Source organism: Protobothrops mucrosquamatus, unplaced genomic scaffold, assembly GCF_001527695.2.
Source record: "Protobothrops mucrosquamatus isolate PMUCROS unplaced genomic scaffold, P.Mucros_1.0 scaffold593, whole genome shotgun sequence".
Taxonomy (NCBI): Eukaryota; Metazoa; Chordata; class Lepidosauria; order Squamata; family Viperidae; genus Protobothrops; species Protobothrops mucrosquamatus.
In genome coordinates, this window is record NW_015386892.1 from 27,654 (window position 1) to 43,249 (window position 15,596).

The 15,596-nt window shown below is 51.7% G+C and overlaps 3 protein-coding genes across 3 annotated transcripts; 1 reads left to right on the forward strand and 2 right to left on the reverse strand.

Annotated features, from left to right (window-relative positions):
- The first annotated feature begins 1,518 nt into the window (after positions 1–1,518).
- RNF215 (ring finger protein 215) lies at positions 1,519–7,191 on the forward strand. The gene is made up of 10 exons (XM_015817457.2): positions 1,519–1,728; positions 2,106–2,234; positions 2,737–2,808; positions 2,906–2,991; positions 4,635–4,689; positions 4,954–5,058; positions 5,501–5,617; positions 5,713–5,850; positions 6,411–6,513; positions 7,178–7,191. Exons 1-10 carry the CDS (start codon positions 1,519–1,521, stop codon positions 7,189–7,191), a joined length of 1,029 nt encoding a protein of 342 aa, XP_015672943.2.
- Positions 7,192–8,719: 1,528 nt separating this feature from the next.
- LOC107288808 (coiled-coil domain-containing protein 157-like) lies at positions 8,720–12,243 on the reverse strand. The gene is made up of 7 exons (XM_015817458.1): positions 12,079–12,243; positions 11,199–11,389; positions 10,709–10,885; positions 10,029–10,257; positions 9,678–9,817; positions 9,103–9,182; positions 8,720–8,999 (listed from the first exon to the last, which is right to left on the reverse strand). Exons 1-7 carry the CDS (start codon positions 12,170–12,172, stop codon positions 8,720–8,722), a joined length of 1,191 nt encoding a protein of 396 aa, XP_015672944.1. The 5' UTR covers positions 12,173–12,243.
- A 2,386-nt stretch (positions 12,244–14,629) lies between these two features.
- Positions 14,630–14,943, reverse strand: LOC107288810 (coiled-coil domain-containing protein 157-like). Its single transcript, XM_015817460.1, has one exon. The coding sequence runs from the start codon at positions 14,879–14,881 to the stop codon at positions 14,630–14,632; it is 252 nt and encodes an 83-aa protein (XP_015672946.1). The 5' UTR covers positions 14,882–14,943.
- Between the last annotated feature and the right edge of the window lie 653 nt (positions 14,944–15,596).

Below are 15,596 nucleotides of genomic sequence, written 5' to 3' on the forward strand. Positions count from 1 at the left end.
AGTTTTTTTTAAAACAACAACAACCACTGTCCTTTCCTTTCTCACCCTTCTTAAAATTCGGGCACAAGGGATTATTACCCTGCTAGGATTTCTGCTTTTGCAGCTTGAAGAGGCAAAAGGGAGCTGCAAAGCAGGTTAGGGCTCACACACACACACACACCTTGCCCGTTCACGTTGCTAACACAACACACACAGGTAGTCCTCAACTTAAATGAATTTGGCTTCCCCATTGACTTTGCTTGTCAGAAAGTCGCTAAAGGGGGATGACGTGACCCAAGGATGCTGCAACCGTCCTAAGTACACGCCAGTTGCTGAGCCTCGTGGGATCATGGGGATGCTGCAAGTGTTGTGTGAAAAGCAGTCATTAAGTCACTTTTTTCAGTGCCGTTGTAACTTCAGTCACTAAACAAACGGCATTTGTCTCCTGGTGTCTAAAAGAAAACGAGGTTTTTTGAAAGAGGGACAAGGCATGGCTTAGCTGAGCAACTGTCTTCAGCCACAAAATTGTCCCCTACCAGCCACCATAGAACATGCGGAGCTTCCTTCTGCAACCCCAGGCAAGACCACTAGAGGGCATCTCAGCCCACCAGCTCTTCCCTGGCTGGAGCCTTCTGGGAGTTGAAGTCCAGACATTTTAAAGTTGCTAAGACCTCCTAGAATGATGCTCCTTGTAGAAGTGACACCAGGTGTAAAAGGGACGCATCTGGAGGGCAACAACTGGGTTTGCCTCCTGAGTTTTGCAAGATTTATCTTTATGTTTGCAACACTGTAAATAGTCCCCAACTTATAACCATTCCTTTAGTGGCCGTTTGAAGTTACAACTGCGCTGAAAAAAGTAACTCGTGACCAGTCCTTGCACTTACGACCACGGCAGTGTCCCCAAAGCTGCATGATCAAAATTCGGGCCCTTGGCATGGATATATGATGGTGGCAACACACAAGGGTCCTGCGATCAGCGTTCGAGACTTTCGCTGCCAGCTTCCCAAGGGGCGACTATGCGGTGGGAACCCAACCGTTGCTGTTGCCTCCAGTTAAACCAGCCCAAAGTAGCACGTTATGTGCCTGGCGCAAATGTGGCACTCACAACAAACCCCGGCTAAGAGGCAGCTTTGTGGGAGCAGAGCCAGCATGCATTAAACCATGGTCTAGACCCTCTTGCGCGTACACCTCTGCAACAAACCCTGGCTAAGAGGGGGTTTAATGGGAGCAGAGCCGCTTGGGCTTAGCCCCTCTCCTGTGCACGCAACAGGTGCAGCTCTGCAACAAACCCTGGCTTAGTGGGACCTCAGCCACCCCGCATCCGGCCCCCGAAGCAAGCCACGGCTTGGCCTGCGCGTGCAGCGGGCGCAGCTCTCCAGCGAAGGCGGCCAAGAGGCGGCTCGGCGGGAGCGCGGCCAGCCGGGGCTCCGCCGGCAGCAGATGCGGCGGGGCTGCCGGCGGGCGGGAGGCAGGGCTGCCGGCGGGCGGAGGGGCGGCCCGAGGGAGGCGGTTGGGCGAAGGCGCGCGGCGGCGAGGGCGATGGCGGGCCGGGCGGCGCCGGGNCTGGGCGGGCTGGTGGCGGCGGCCGAGGCTTCCTCGCCGGGCTCCCCGGCGGCGCAGGTGGAGGTGACGCTGCGCGGAGGGGCCGAGCCGGGCCGGGGCTGCACCCTGCAGGGCGCGCTGCTGGGCCGGGCCGGCTTGGAGCTCCAGCCGACGGCGGCGGCGGCGGTGCGGGGCAGCCTGGTGCTGGTGAGCCTGCGGGACTCTGCGCGGGGGTGGCTGGCTGGGTGGCTGGGGAGCGTGGCCCTCCCGGACACCCGTGGACCGCCCCACCCGTGGCCTCTCGGTGAAGCAGCCCCCAAGCAGCCCCCTCCCCAGGCAGTCCCCAGGCACCCCCAGTCCCCAGACAGCCCCCTTCCCCCCAAGCAGCCCCTTCCCCAGGCAGCCCCCGCCCCAGACAGCCCCCTCTCCCAAGTAGCCCCCTCCCCAGGCAGTCCCCTTCCCCCCAAGCAGCCCCCTCCCCAGGCAGCCCTTTTCCCAGGCAACTGCGTCCCCCCAAGCATCCCCCCCTCCCCAGGATTTCACCTGAGTGAATGGCGCTCACCTTGCCTTCCCTTCTTTCCCAGGTGAATGACACTGACCCCAGACTGGAGGATGAGGACACCTGGATTGGCGTGGTGCCCGTGGAGGGGGAACAAGCAGAGGTCCCAAAGCACCACAAAGAGGAGTCTTTTGCCAGAGCTGTGGTCAACAAGGTACCCCTTTCCCCTTGACCTGACTTCCGCCTGCTCGTTTCTCTCTTGATAGTCCCAAAGGCGCTTTTTTTCAAGAGGCAACTGGACTGTCTTGTTTTTCTTTGAAGACCTTTCGCTTCTCATCCCAGAAGCTGCTTCCGCTCTGACTGGAGGGTGGGGAAGGGAAGGATTTAGTAAGAGGTTCTGAAAAGGATTTAGTAAGAGGTTCCTTAATGCAGCTACTTGGGACAAATGGAGAAAATTGGAACCATATAATTGGGAAAGATGCCCATGTCTTCCCCATGCTGGCCTGGTTAATTCTGGGAGTTGAAGTCTGCAATTCTTAAAGTTGCCTGAATCTAGACCAGTATTTCTCAACCTTGGCAACTTGAAGATGGGTGGACCTCAGCTCAGCTCGCAAAGGATTGGGGACTTCTGGGAACTGAAGTCCAGACATCTGCTCTTAGAACCAAGGTCGCCGTCCTCTTCCTGCTTCTTAGTTTGGTGGTTTTTCTTCCTGCAGATGAAGCGGGCCCTTGTTTTGGGGGCTTCAGCCCTGCTCATCCTTGCCCTGAACCAGAACACAATCCGAGAGGTAGGTGTGGATGCTCTCGCAGGTGCTGGAGACATGATTGAGCCCCTGTGCCCACATCCCCACTGATGGGCTGTTCTTTGCCTTCTCCCTGCTGCAGCTGGATGTCGCCCAGGTCCTTTCAAAGCCCGTGGTGATTGTCCAGACGTCAGAAAACGTGACCAAACTCCTCGGGGCACTGCTGCGGTGAGCTGGCTGGGAACTGGGGAAAGGACTGGAGGCTGTGGGTGAACTCTTAGTTTTCTCTTAGGCTTCCGAAAGTCCGTTTGCGTTAAAAAAATAAATCACAGATCACGTTTCTTCAGAGCATCCCCAAACACCTGACTGTGTACAGCAGAGATCTCCAAATGGGGCCCCTTTGAGACTTGTGGACTTCAACTCCCAGGATTCCCCAGCCAGCATAGCTGACTGCGGAATTCTGGGAGTTGAAGTCCACAAGCCTTAAAAGTTTGGAATGCCTTGATATACAGCAGTGATGGCGAACCTTTTAGAGACCGAGTGCCCAAACTGCAACCCAAAACCCATTTATGCATCGTCAGGTGCCGGGTGGGTGTGGCCATTGGGTGGGTGTGGCCATTGGGTAGGTGTGACCATTGGGTGGGCGTGACTGAGGTGGTAACGGCAGACTGGGTGGGACTAAAACGTTCAATCAATCAATTCCAACTTTGCAAGATCTTTTTTTCCCGCAAGAAGTTGAAGTTGACTGATTGATTGAACCTTTTTTTTTTTTGCACATGGAGGCAGAGGCTTAAAGCGAAAAGGTTTTATAAAACCCAGCTGAAGGCCTAGGACTGGGGCGACAGCACGCGTGCCCACAGAGAGGACTCTGAGTGCCGCCTCTGGCACCCGTGCCATAGGTTCGCCACCACCTATCTTAAAAGTTGCCACGGCAGTGGAGCCAGGGATTCCCAGTGCAGCCTGTTCCCCACCTCACACCCACGGACTGCCCTTGTCTAACCCCATATTGGGAAAAGCCAACCTTATCCAGAAGGAAATCAACTGCATGGACGTGACCTCCTAATTCTTACCACGTCCTCTTTGATCCTTCGCGCTTACTCCATCAGAGGTGCCTGGATGGGGAGAGGGGTTGAATCTGGGAATTTTTTTAAGCTATTTCCCCAAGGACCACAAGGCAGAACAACAAACAATGGGTGGGAACTAACCAGGGAGAGAAGCAATCTGGAATTGAGAAACTTCCTAACAGTGAGAACAATTAACCAGTGGAACAGCTTGCCTCCAGAAGTTGTGGGTGCTTCATCACTGGAGTTTTGTTTTTTTAAAGAGACTGCACAGCCATTTGTCTGACATAGTATAGGGTCTCTTGCTTGAGCAGAATAAAAAGAACAAAAAAAAAAATTGATATTTTGGAAAAGTGCAGAGAAGAGCAATTAGGATGATTAAAGGCCTGGAAACTAAAACATATGAAGAAAGGTTGCAGGAACTGGGTATGTCTAGTCTTTTGAAAAGAAAGGGGTGACATGATAGCAGTCTTCCCGAATTTGAGGGGCTACCACAAAGAAGAGGGGGGTCAACCTATTTTCCAAAGCACCTGAAGGCAGGACAAGAAGCAACGGATGGAAACTAACCAAGGAGAGAAGCAACCTAGAACTAAGGAGAAATTTCCTGACAGTGAGGACAATGAACCAGTGGAATAAATTATCTTTAGAAGTAATGGGTGCTCCATCACTGGAGGCCTTTAAGAAGAGAGTGGACAGCCACTTGTCTGAAATGATATAGGCTCTCCTGCTTGAGCAGGGGGTTGGGCTAGACAACCTCAAAGGTTCCTCTCAACTCTGTTACTTATTCTTCTCTCTCCCTCTATTTTGCAGAGGTCTTCAGGCCACCGCAAAGATCACATACCAAGCAGGGCTGCTGGAGAACATGGTATGTGGCTGGCAAGGGAAGAGGGATGTGGTAACAATCCTGGGCAGGAAAGCTGGGCCATGTGATCCATTCATTGAAAACTGTTCTGTGGCAGTTTCATGACCACCCACCCTCCCATAGTTTACTGCGTCTCCTGCTTGAGCAGAGGGGGGTGGACTAGATGACCTACAAGGTCCCTTGCAGCGATGTGATTCTGTAAACCACTGCACTGGTTTCGTTGTCAATGTTGCCGGTTTTAGCCAGCTCTCCCTTTTCTCTTTCAAGGGGCTGACGCTGACCCTGTGGTCAACATGCGGCCTCTCGCGGGGTGGCGTGTACGCCGAGTGGCAGGGCGTTATCTGCACGGGAGAAAACAGCTCAAAGGTCCAGGTTGGTGAAGGAGCCAGATGTTCTGTTGAAATATATTGATTGGCAGGTCACTGCGGGTCATGAGAAGAAAGTTCTGAAGGCTACAGGTGATAATAGTAGAATACAGGCAAAACCTTGACTTAATGACCAGTTGGGACCCAGAATTCCCATTGCTAACTCAAGGCAGTTCTGTGAGTTGCGTCCAATTTTACAAATTTATTGCCACTGTTGCTAAGCAAAACAGCTGGCCGTTAAGCGAATCCAGCTGGCCTCGTTGACTTTGCTTGTTGGAAACCGGCTGGGAAAATCACAAATGACAATCACGTGATGTCGGGATGCTGCAACCATTGTAAATAACGTGTTTGTTGCGGCTGCTAGATTTTGACTAGACCCGGGTAAGTACGTTGTGTGAATGCAGTCCGGAGTGACGAGTGTTACTTTTGGGGTGGGGCTCTGTTTGCAGAAATACCTCCAGCAGCTGTGGAACGCCATCCTGCTCATCGCCTTGATCCTGTGCACAGGTGTGATTGTGCAGGCACAACGACACTCCCGGCACAGTCAGCTGGACCAGGAATCGGAGGTGGGCCCGCTCCCTTCCTCCGGCTGCTCTTGGCCCAGCCCTTGCAGAGTGCGGATCCGTATCGCTCGGCCTAATGCTCATCTTCGCTCTTGCAGCTGGATCTTAAGCAACACATTGCACAGAAGCTGCTGGCATTGAAAACCAGGCGTTACCACCCTGGCAGGTCACCCCACAGCTGGGCGCATGAGATTGACAGCTGCGCCATCTGCCTGGACCAGTTTCAGAAGAATCAGGTAAGAGTCAGGAAAAAAAAAACCAACACCTGTCTGCAGCCGGTTCCTCAAATACACATCCGCCTTTGCTTCTAAGGCAATCTTCCATAGCGATGCCTGTTGCTATGTGTGGTCGAGCTTATCGACAAAACGTGTTTTAGACCAGCCTTTCTCAACTTCAGCCAACTTTTAAGATGGGTAGACCTCAAATTCCCAGAATTCCCTGTGCTGGCTAGGGGATTCTGGGAGTTGAAGTCCACCCGTCTTAAAACTTGCAGAGGTTGGGAAATGCTGCTTGCTTTGACACAGGGCAGCTTTGATAATGTTGGAACGCATAACCAGGAGTTTGGCCAAATTGGATCTGTGGTGGTTGGTCCCTCCATCATAGACCCCCTGGTCTTTCCTCCTGGAGGTGCTGAGTTCGAGTTGGGATGTCTTAGCCAGAGTTCTCTGAACCAAGCAGGTGTTTTCCTGATCCTGTGAGCCAGGAGGAGCTAACAACTTTTCTCAAGAGTGGAGAAGTTAGGGGGACAGCTGGCTCCCTCCTGCAACCTCTGAGTAGGTGTTAACTTGCCCCACAGTGTCTCCGGGTGTTACCCTGCCTGCACGAATTCCACCAGGACTGCGTAGATCCTTGGCTTCTCCTGCAGCAGACCTGCCCGCTCTGTAAACACAACATTCTCGGTAAGAGCCTGGTGGGGGTAGACTCGGCTGCCCCCCCCCCCCCCCCCCGGCTTCCTGATCCTTGCTTTCAAACATTGCAGGGCCAGAGTAATCAATTAGTACATTTACTAGTAAGCGATAAAATAGGATGTGAGAAACGCTTGCTTGAGTGTTTTCTCAACCTGGCTTAACTTTTAAGAGGCGTGGACTTCAACTCCCAGAATCCCCCCCAGCCTGCAGGCCTCCCAGTTCCGGGAATTGGAGCCCAGAATTAATAACTGCCAGGAAAAGGTGGCAAAATCAGGTGGTGGTGACCAGCTTGACAGCCACTCTGACTTAACAACCGTCATAGGCAAGTTCTATTATGATCATAAGTTGAGAACTACTTGTATATTTATTTTTATATTTTTTAGTAGAAATCCCAATGCTTCCCAGGATAGGAGGTTATCCTGTGTTTTTAGAAGCAGATTGCTGTTTTTATTTTTATTTTTAAAGACAGCCAACATGCTTTCCGCTTAGGAAGAAAAGAATTCTGGGGTCCTTCTGGATGGATGTCCCCTTGACAGTGAACTCTGGAGGCTACTGGTTCATCACTTTGCTGGCTGCTGTCACTGGCTGCTGGCCCTGGGCTTTCTGCCTTTCTAACAAATTCTTCCTCTTTCTTTCTCCTCCTTCTTCTTTTTAGGGAACTGTTGCTGAGACAGGTAGCAAGACCTGTCCTTCCTGCACTCCGAGGGAAGAGGGCGCCTTTCCAAGAAGCCATGACTTACAGCAATGTCTCTCAAGATGTGTGGACTTCAACTCCCAGAATTCCCCAGCCACCTCTTCCTAGAATTCTGGGAGTTGAAGTCCACCCATCTTAAAGCTGCCAAGCTCGAGGAAAGCTGCCCTCCAGTTATGGACCGTCCCTGGGGTTGCTTTGGGCAGTGAAGCAGCTACATTGGGCCACACCAGGACAGGAACCACGGTAGTGATCGGTAAATAATGCGTTCCTCTCTCCTTCGGCCTGTTTGTGCATCCTCTCCGGCCGCCCCTGGACTGAAAGCCACGCCCTCTTTGGTGTGTGTGTGTTCTCCGAACATTTTGTGCAGCTTGGATCTGAGCTGGGATGAACCTGCCCTCCTGGGGAACTCACCTGAGGCCTTTGTCTTGTGAAGGAACGAAGACGAGCGCTGACAAGCGAGGCTTCCAACTAACCCCCTTTTTGGACAATTTGCAAGGGAAACACAAGATTCAGCTGGTGGGGTGAGATGGGAGGGAGGTTTGAAATGCTTCCTTATTTATACTAACTTATTTGAGCAAGGGCTGTTGGGAGGTCCTGGGATGATGTCTCAGAAAGAGCTGAGATGTTCCAGGCTTTATTGGGATGTATATAAGCCCCTTGTCCTAATTAAAATAATTCTAGCAAACTGAAAATGGGGGCCGCTAGTCCTTTCCTTGCCCTAGTCTTTCCTCATCCAGACATCCCCTCCTTTACAGAATTACAGAGTTGGGAGGGACCTTGGAGGTCTTCTAGTCCAACCCCCGGCTCAATACCATTTCAGACAAATGGTTGTCCAATCTCCTCTTGAAAACCTCCAGTGATGGAGCACCCACAGCTTCTGGAGACAAGCCGTTCCACTGGTTGATTGTTCTCAACTATCAGGAAATCCCTCCTTAGTTCCAGGTTGCTTCTCTCCTTGATGAGTTTCCATCCGTTGCTTCTTGTCCTGCCTTCTGGTGCTTTGGAAAATAGGTGGATCCCTTCTTTGTGGCAGCCCCTCAAATATTGGAACACTGCTACCATGTCACACACCCCCCCGAGTCCTTGGAGATTTATCTGTGTCCTTGGGGTCCCCTGAGTAGGGCAAATGGGTTTTCCTGCTGATCCTAATCTCAACCACAGATACAAAAGGTAAGCAGCCGTATTTTGATCAACCTGAAAGTTTGGAGCTGCACAGAAAGCCAGGGGAGGCTCGTGCTGGACTGCCAAGGCCCCGATCTGGACCCCCGCTGTCCCCGACATGCCCTACAATCTAGTAAAGAGCCAAGGCCAGCCAGAGAAGTTCCCATCATGAAGTTTATAACTATGTTAAGCCAAGGACCAGGAGGGCAGGAGGAGGTTTCTAAGGCCGCTTCTGCCCTGGGATCACCCAGCGTTGGCTTCCCCCCTCCTACACAGCCCCTTGCCCGGCACCTCCCGAGACCCCCAATGACGGTCCCGGAGTCCTTCTGAGCGCGCTTCTCTTTATTTCTGGTGGCTGCGGGTACAATAGCCTGGCGGGGGCGGACAACGGCCTCTCCCTTTGGCCTGGCCGTAAGGGCTGCTGACTGCCTCCTTGTAGAAAAGATTGAATGGAGCAGGGCCCAAGGGGGCCTTGGGCGGCTGGGGGCCGGAAGTCCATTGGGGGGCAGGAGCGTAGACGAGAGGATTGTTCGGAGGCCTGTTTCGCGAGGCGTTTCCCACGCTGCTGCTATTAGTCGGAGGCCTGGAGACCTGTCCCTGGAAGCCGGTCCCTGCGGGGTACCTGCAAAAGGAGCAATCAGAGAAGCCAGTGGAAGGGACCCCGTCCCCCGTTTCTAAACCAATCCCCCCCCCCCAAATGGATCCCTTTGGGCCAGCCCACTCACCCCACAGGAGGTGGCATCGCGCTGTCCTGAGGACCGGGTTTTTCGGCAGACCGAATCCACAGCTGGGTTGGAAGCACAAACTACGGGAGAGAGGAATTCCCTGTTAGGCGGTCAGTATCCTAAGAGAGGGAAGGAAGGCACGTCTGTTGACACTCTCCAAGGAGGGCAGACGGATCTTCCTGGGTCACGACAAGCGTTTGGGAAGGAGAGGCTCCACGCCAGCTCTAAAAAAGAGAGGATTTCTCCTAAGCGATCAACGTGAACTCTGCTACCCAAAAGCACGCAGGGAAGACATCCTCCTGAAGCCCTCCGTGGGGTTTTAATAGGAATGGGAGGCAGATTGCAGGAGAAATTGCCTAATGACAATTAACCAGTGGAACTCCTTGCCTCCAGAGGTTGTGGACGCTCCATCACCGGAGGCTTTTAAGAAGAGACTGGACAGCCACTTGTCTGAAGTGGTACAGAGTTGGGACCAATGGTGTTTTCTCACGGCTGCTGGCCAAGTGGCTGATAGTCTGGTGCCTTTTAATTGCCCCCCCTGCCCTGTCCCGTGTGCCCTGGGGACCCCCATCTACCTTCTGCATCTCCTGCTGGGCCGGCTCTTTCATTTTGCCTATCGCGTTTCGGAGGCGCGCGTTCTCTTCCTCCAGAATGCTGATGCGGATGTTGTTGGCCTGCAGCTGTTTCCCCATGTCTTCCATGATGTTCCCGGAGACTGCAAAGAAGCAAACCGGGCGTTTGGGGACTTGGCCTGGACTAGGATAGTCACCTTTTCCCCCCAGTTGAAACGAGGGTTAAATCTGTCTCTCGTTGCGATTAAAGAAGGCGCTTTGTTAACCCAAAATAGCCTCCGGTGGGGAGAACCTTGGATGGGGATCCAGATCGTGGGGCTTATACTGGCAAGTGGCTTCAGCTCCGGGCCTTACTTTCAAACTGGGTCTCGACGGGGAGGTGAAGGTCTGGGAAGAAGACCAAAAGTTTCTCCTTCTCCTTCATCTCGTGGATCAGCTCTCCCAGCTCAGAGATGGTCCTCTGCAGTTCGGAGGACGACTGCTCCAAGCTCTGCTTCTCCTGCTTCAGCTTCTCGGTAAGCTTCTGGGTGGAGAGAGCGGTGCAGGTGATCTTGCAAGCTTTCTGAATTCTACAGCAGAAGTCCTACGGGGAGAGGGAAACTAAGCCTAGCCTCGGAACTAGCGAGCAGTGGGGTTAAGGTGTAGCTATAGCACTTTGCGCTTACTTCTATGCGGCGCTTCCCAGCCCTCTCTAAGCAGTTTTACAGAGCCAGCCTCTTGCCCTCAACAATCTAGGTCCTCATTTTACCCATCTGGGAAGGATGGAAGGCTGAGTCAACCTTGAGCCGGTCAGGATCGAACCACTGGCAGTGGGCAGAACTAGCTGAATTAGAGCAAATATTTTATGCTCCTTGGCTGGCAGGCCAAGAACCGGGCAAATTATTTTCTGCGTGTTGGGTGTGATTTGGGGCCCTGTTGCTGGCTCTCTTTCATCCTGTGCTTTCTCCTTTGTTGGAAGGGCACAATCTAAGCTAGGCCAAGGGGCACCAGCTCTGCTCTGGCTGAAATTCCTACCCCACTGCCTTTCCCCAGACCTTCTGGGCCTCCAGCCGGCCTTGGATCTCCCACTTTTCCTCCTGGACCTCCTTCAGCCGCTCCCTCATCATCTGCCGGTCATCTTCCCCGTCAGCCATGCTGGTCTTCAGCTGCTCGCATTCTTGGTCCAGACTGTCCAGCTGCTGCATTAGAGTCTGTTGTTTGGCCTGGAGGGACTGCAGGGAGAGTTGGAAAGCTCATCATGGGGCTGAAATGCCAGGAAAAGTGGCCACCTTCACTTTGCCAGCTAAGGGCTCCTGGCTGACCGTGGGCTTCAAGAAAGCTTCAAGAGCTTTTCACCGGAGGTCAAGTCTCTCCCAGGTTGACCTCATGGGCACCTCACCTGCTTTTCTCGGCACGAAGACAGAAGGGGCTTCTCATTCCTCCTTCCACTTCCCAGTCTAACTTACAGTTTCCTGGGGGAAAGGAAGGGGAGGGACACACCTCCTCCTTGGTCAGCCTCCCCGCCCCACCGCTGCCCCCTCTCACCTCCTGGTGCTGGAGCATGCTATCCCCTCTGGCTCTCTCTTTATTGAGTTCCAGGGTGGTCCAGTTCAGCTGCTGCTCCACTCTCTCCAGCTGGCTGCCGAGGGCCTTCAGTTGCTCCTCCCGTTTGTCTACCTCATCCTTGTCCACCATCTTGGACTCCATCTCCTGCTGCAGACCCTTTCTGGCCTGTTCTGTGAAAGGCACGGCAGTTCAGGCGCCTGGGGTTTATTTTTAGATCCCTGGGTGACCCTTCCTGAGGCCTTTTCTCACATATGTTTTAGCCGTAGAATAACAGAATTGGAAGGGACTTTGGAGGTCATCTAGTCCAACCCCCTGCTCAAGCAGGAGACCTTAGACCTTTTCTGACAAGTGGCTGTCCAGACTCTTCTTGAAAGCCTCCAGTGATGGAGCACCCACCACTTCTGAAGGCAAACTGTTCCACTGGTTGATTGTTCTAACTCTCAGGAAATTTCTCCTTATTTTTCGGTTGAATCTCTCCTTGATCAGTTTCCATCCATTGTTCCTTGTCTGGCCTTCGGGTGCTTTGGAAAATAGGTTGCTCCCCTCCTCTCTGTGACAGCTCTTCAAATATTGAAAGACTGCTATCATGTCCCCCCCCCCCCAGTCCTTCTCTTCACTAGGTTAGCCATGCCCAGTTCTTGCAACCCCTCTTCATATGTTTTATATGTTTATCGGCAACCGTGATTGCAGATGGTGCCCGTTGGGTTAAACTCAATGTTTAAGTAAGGGTACTTTGGACTACAGCCTTAAGGATATGGCCCTATTTAGTGGCCGTTCAACATTATAACAGTGCTAAAAAAAAAAAAGGAACTTTTCAACTAGAAACACCGTCTAAATTCAGTGTGCAATGTGTTCTTACCCAGTTCCTGGATGGTGCTTTCCTGCGCCTGAAGCTTTTCTTTCAAGGTGGAGAGATTCATCTCCAAAGAAACAGCTCCTGAAAGAAGCCACATGGAAGACTCTTTAGGAGAGCACACTGACACCAACTAAGCGGAGAAGCTGTTTCGAAAAGAGAGGAACATTTCTGAATCGGGGCCTGAAGAATGGAGAAATGCTGTCCCTTTATTGAATGATTAAATCCATTAGGCCTCCCGCCTCACTCTGAAAGGTGATTTTTGGAGGCTCACAATTAAAGGAAGCCCTGCCGAGCATCATCAGCTGTTATTAGATGCTCCAACATCGCCTCGGTTTCTGGGAAATTTAAAACCAGATGTCGGGTGCTTGCAAACAAGCCCGGGTCTGGATCCTCCAATGGGCCCTGCTAAACGGCATTCCCAAGCGATTTCTCATCCCTCTCGAAGAAGGGACAGCTCATTCTGTGAGAACCAGAACTGAGGAACAGCTGACCTTCCACCCTACGTGCCTCCGCTGGCATCGGCAGCAAAAAGTGGGGCATAAATAAATAGACTAGAGAGATATTCACGGTTTCCAAGGTCCTCCTTCGCCTTCTGCAGCTTGACCATCAGCTGCTGGCTTTCCCTCTCCTTTTTTTGTAAAAGCTGCTCGGTCTCCACCCTCTGTTGCTTCTTGGCCTCTTTTTCCTTTTGCAGACAACCGTCCAGGTTCTCCAGCTGCTGCTTCAGCTCATTTTTCTGCTTCTCGAACTCTTCCAGTTCTCCCTTCAAAGGGTTGATGAGTCCCATCAGCATCTGGATATGCTTGCTGATCCGGGAAAGGTCCTTGCTCTGCTCGGTGGCCCAGTAGCTGACGTCCATGGCGGTGAGGAGCTTGCCCCCCAGTCTGTCCTCCACCATCTTGAGGAACTTGCCCAAGGAAGAGGAGATGTTCAGGGTGCTGCAGAGGTCGATAATGGCCTTTCCCACTTCCTGCAGGCTGACCTGGGTGCTTTCACAGGCATCGCAGGGCACCAGACAGCTCTCGATTGTCTGGGAGTGGACACTCCGGCCAGGCAGATTAACGGAAGGATCCGAGCGGGCACTGAGGGCATTGTCCAGCAGCCTGCTGCCAGCGGAAGAGGTTAAAAGGGAAGACTGAAAGCCGGGCAAAGTCACATCCGACTCAGGAGACCCGCTTTTCAAACGCTCGTTCTCAGCTTTCATGGCCCGGAAGGAACTTTTTAGATTAGAAGCATCTTTGGTATATTTTTTCTAGGCACAAAAGAAAAAATAAAAGGCAGTCATTGGCCTCTTAGTAGAAACTTTTATTTTGTGTGCGGTGCATTAACGGATATAAATAATAAATTCGTGACACCAGTGTTGACAATTCACCTTGCACAAAGTCACTCAGAGTGAAATCGAGGAGAGGGTAGTAGAGGAAAAGAACAAAGGAAAATAGTCTGGGAGCTGATCTCATGGATAAAACAACTTCAGAATATTTGATCAGATTATTAGGAAAAAAAAATCCTGCTGCTGTCAGCACTCAAAACTGACAAACGGCATGCAACAGCAATCGAACCTCACAACTAAATTTGCACGTAGTGCTTAACCCATCAGATGTTTTTTGGTTTTGGCTTAGGCTTTGCACAAACCCACTAATTGGCTTTTACCACAATAAACCAGGATTATATTATGGCTCAGCAAATGTGTGAACAGGTCACAGTGGTAGCAACGCTTGTAAGCAACCGCAGCAATGAGGATTGATGGATCATGTTTGTTTTTTTCCCCGGCTTCATCCCTGGGTGTGGCCTGTGGAAATTCAGAGGAGCAAGGCGGGGGGGGGGGGACGACACCACACCTCTGGCTAAACTGGAGCAGATGGACCTTTGCTTACCTCGGCCACCATCTGTTGATAAAGAGCACCCAGTTTCAGCATGCTGTTCCAGTACTTCCTTACAGTCAGCCCAATAGACATGGAGGGTCCTACCGCCCGGGGTGGGGGCACTGCTTCCTCGCTCATGAGGCTCTCGGTGTATCCCGTGAAGCTCTGGAGCAGCAACAGGAGCCTTTGGAGGACCAAAAGGAAATCTTCTTTTCATTTCATGGCAAATCCATGCCCCACTGCTCCTTCCTTAAGGAAGCCCAACTCATTGCAGGACAAACAATATTTTTTCAAAAACAATTTATGGAAAATTAAATGTAATCAGCATTGTAGGGGGAATAACAGCTCAATTAATCCCCCCTGTACTATTCTCCAAAAATTAGGAGCCATGGTATTGCAGGTTAATTCTGCTGACGGCTACTGTTGGCAGTTCAAGTCTCAGCAGCTCAAGGTTGACTCAGCCTTCCATCCTGAGGTCAGTAAAATGAGGACCCAGATTGTTGGGGGCAAGACGCTGACTCTGTAAACCTCTTAGAGAGGGCTGTAAAGCACTGTGAGGCGGTATGTAAGTCCAAGGGCTATTGCTATTGTTTATTTATTCAATTTTATATTGCCTGACTCCAGAAGCAAGTCTCCAGTGCGTTCACTGAGGCTTAGCCCCAAAGAAGAAAAAGCTAAAGTTGCATATAAACTTACCTGTCAATCACTAGTTCCAGAAGAACCACATGAGAATGCTGTGTAAATTCAGGGTCATCCTCGACAAAGTCATATTGTCCCATCAAAGCCACCAAGTCTAAGTCACAGGACACTTTATCTGGAAATTTCCAGGAAGGAAAGCGCACGGCTCCAGCGTGGGAAAATACGCTGATGACCGTCCCTTGGAGATCCGTGATGTCCTTCCGCAAGCTTTCCATGCAGTTTCTGTTAACCAACAAACTCACCATGTTGCCCCCCGCCCCGATGTCATTTGAACCATAAGAAAAGCGCTCGAGTCTTCTTCAGACAGATGTTCCTGGAGGGAAGCAATTCACGTAAGAAAACTGGCATGAAAATGGCTAACTAGAGCCCAGGAAAAGCAACTGAGGTGGGTGGGACTTGCAAAGCTCAGCTCCCAAGTCTTCAACTTTGGGTGCCATGGCCTCTCGTTTAGCAACATCCCCCTGCCCAAATTTCTCAGGTTGTCAGATGCATGCATGAAACACGCCTTTCGTGCATGCATTTGAAAATCTGACAAAAACACGCCATAGAAGCTTAAAGGGTAATATAGGAAGGGTGAGAAATGGGCATCTGATGCAATGAAGCCTGGTACCTCCTCCCAGCTTGGATCTCAACACCCATCATCCTCAACTAGCATGGGAGTTGCGATTCACTATGTTAGGAAAACACTGGGCTGGGCTGCTCTGGCTTCCTGCAATTAAGGAAATATATTGGAAAATGGGGATAGAGAGCCAAGCTCCCCGGTGCCCTCCTGGGTTTGAATTGCCAGTCAGCAATTAGCTCGTTCTAAATGTGATTTCTTAGATTTTTATCTATCTTTATAAGTAACCCAAGGTGGAGAGCAACAGATAGATAGATAGATAGAGAGAGAGAGAGAGAGAGAGCGAGAGAGAGAGAGCAAAAGGCACTCTGCCCATGCCCAGAGGCACTCTTCCCCAATGC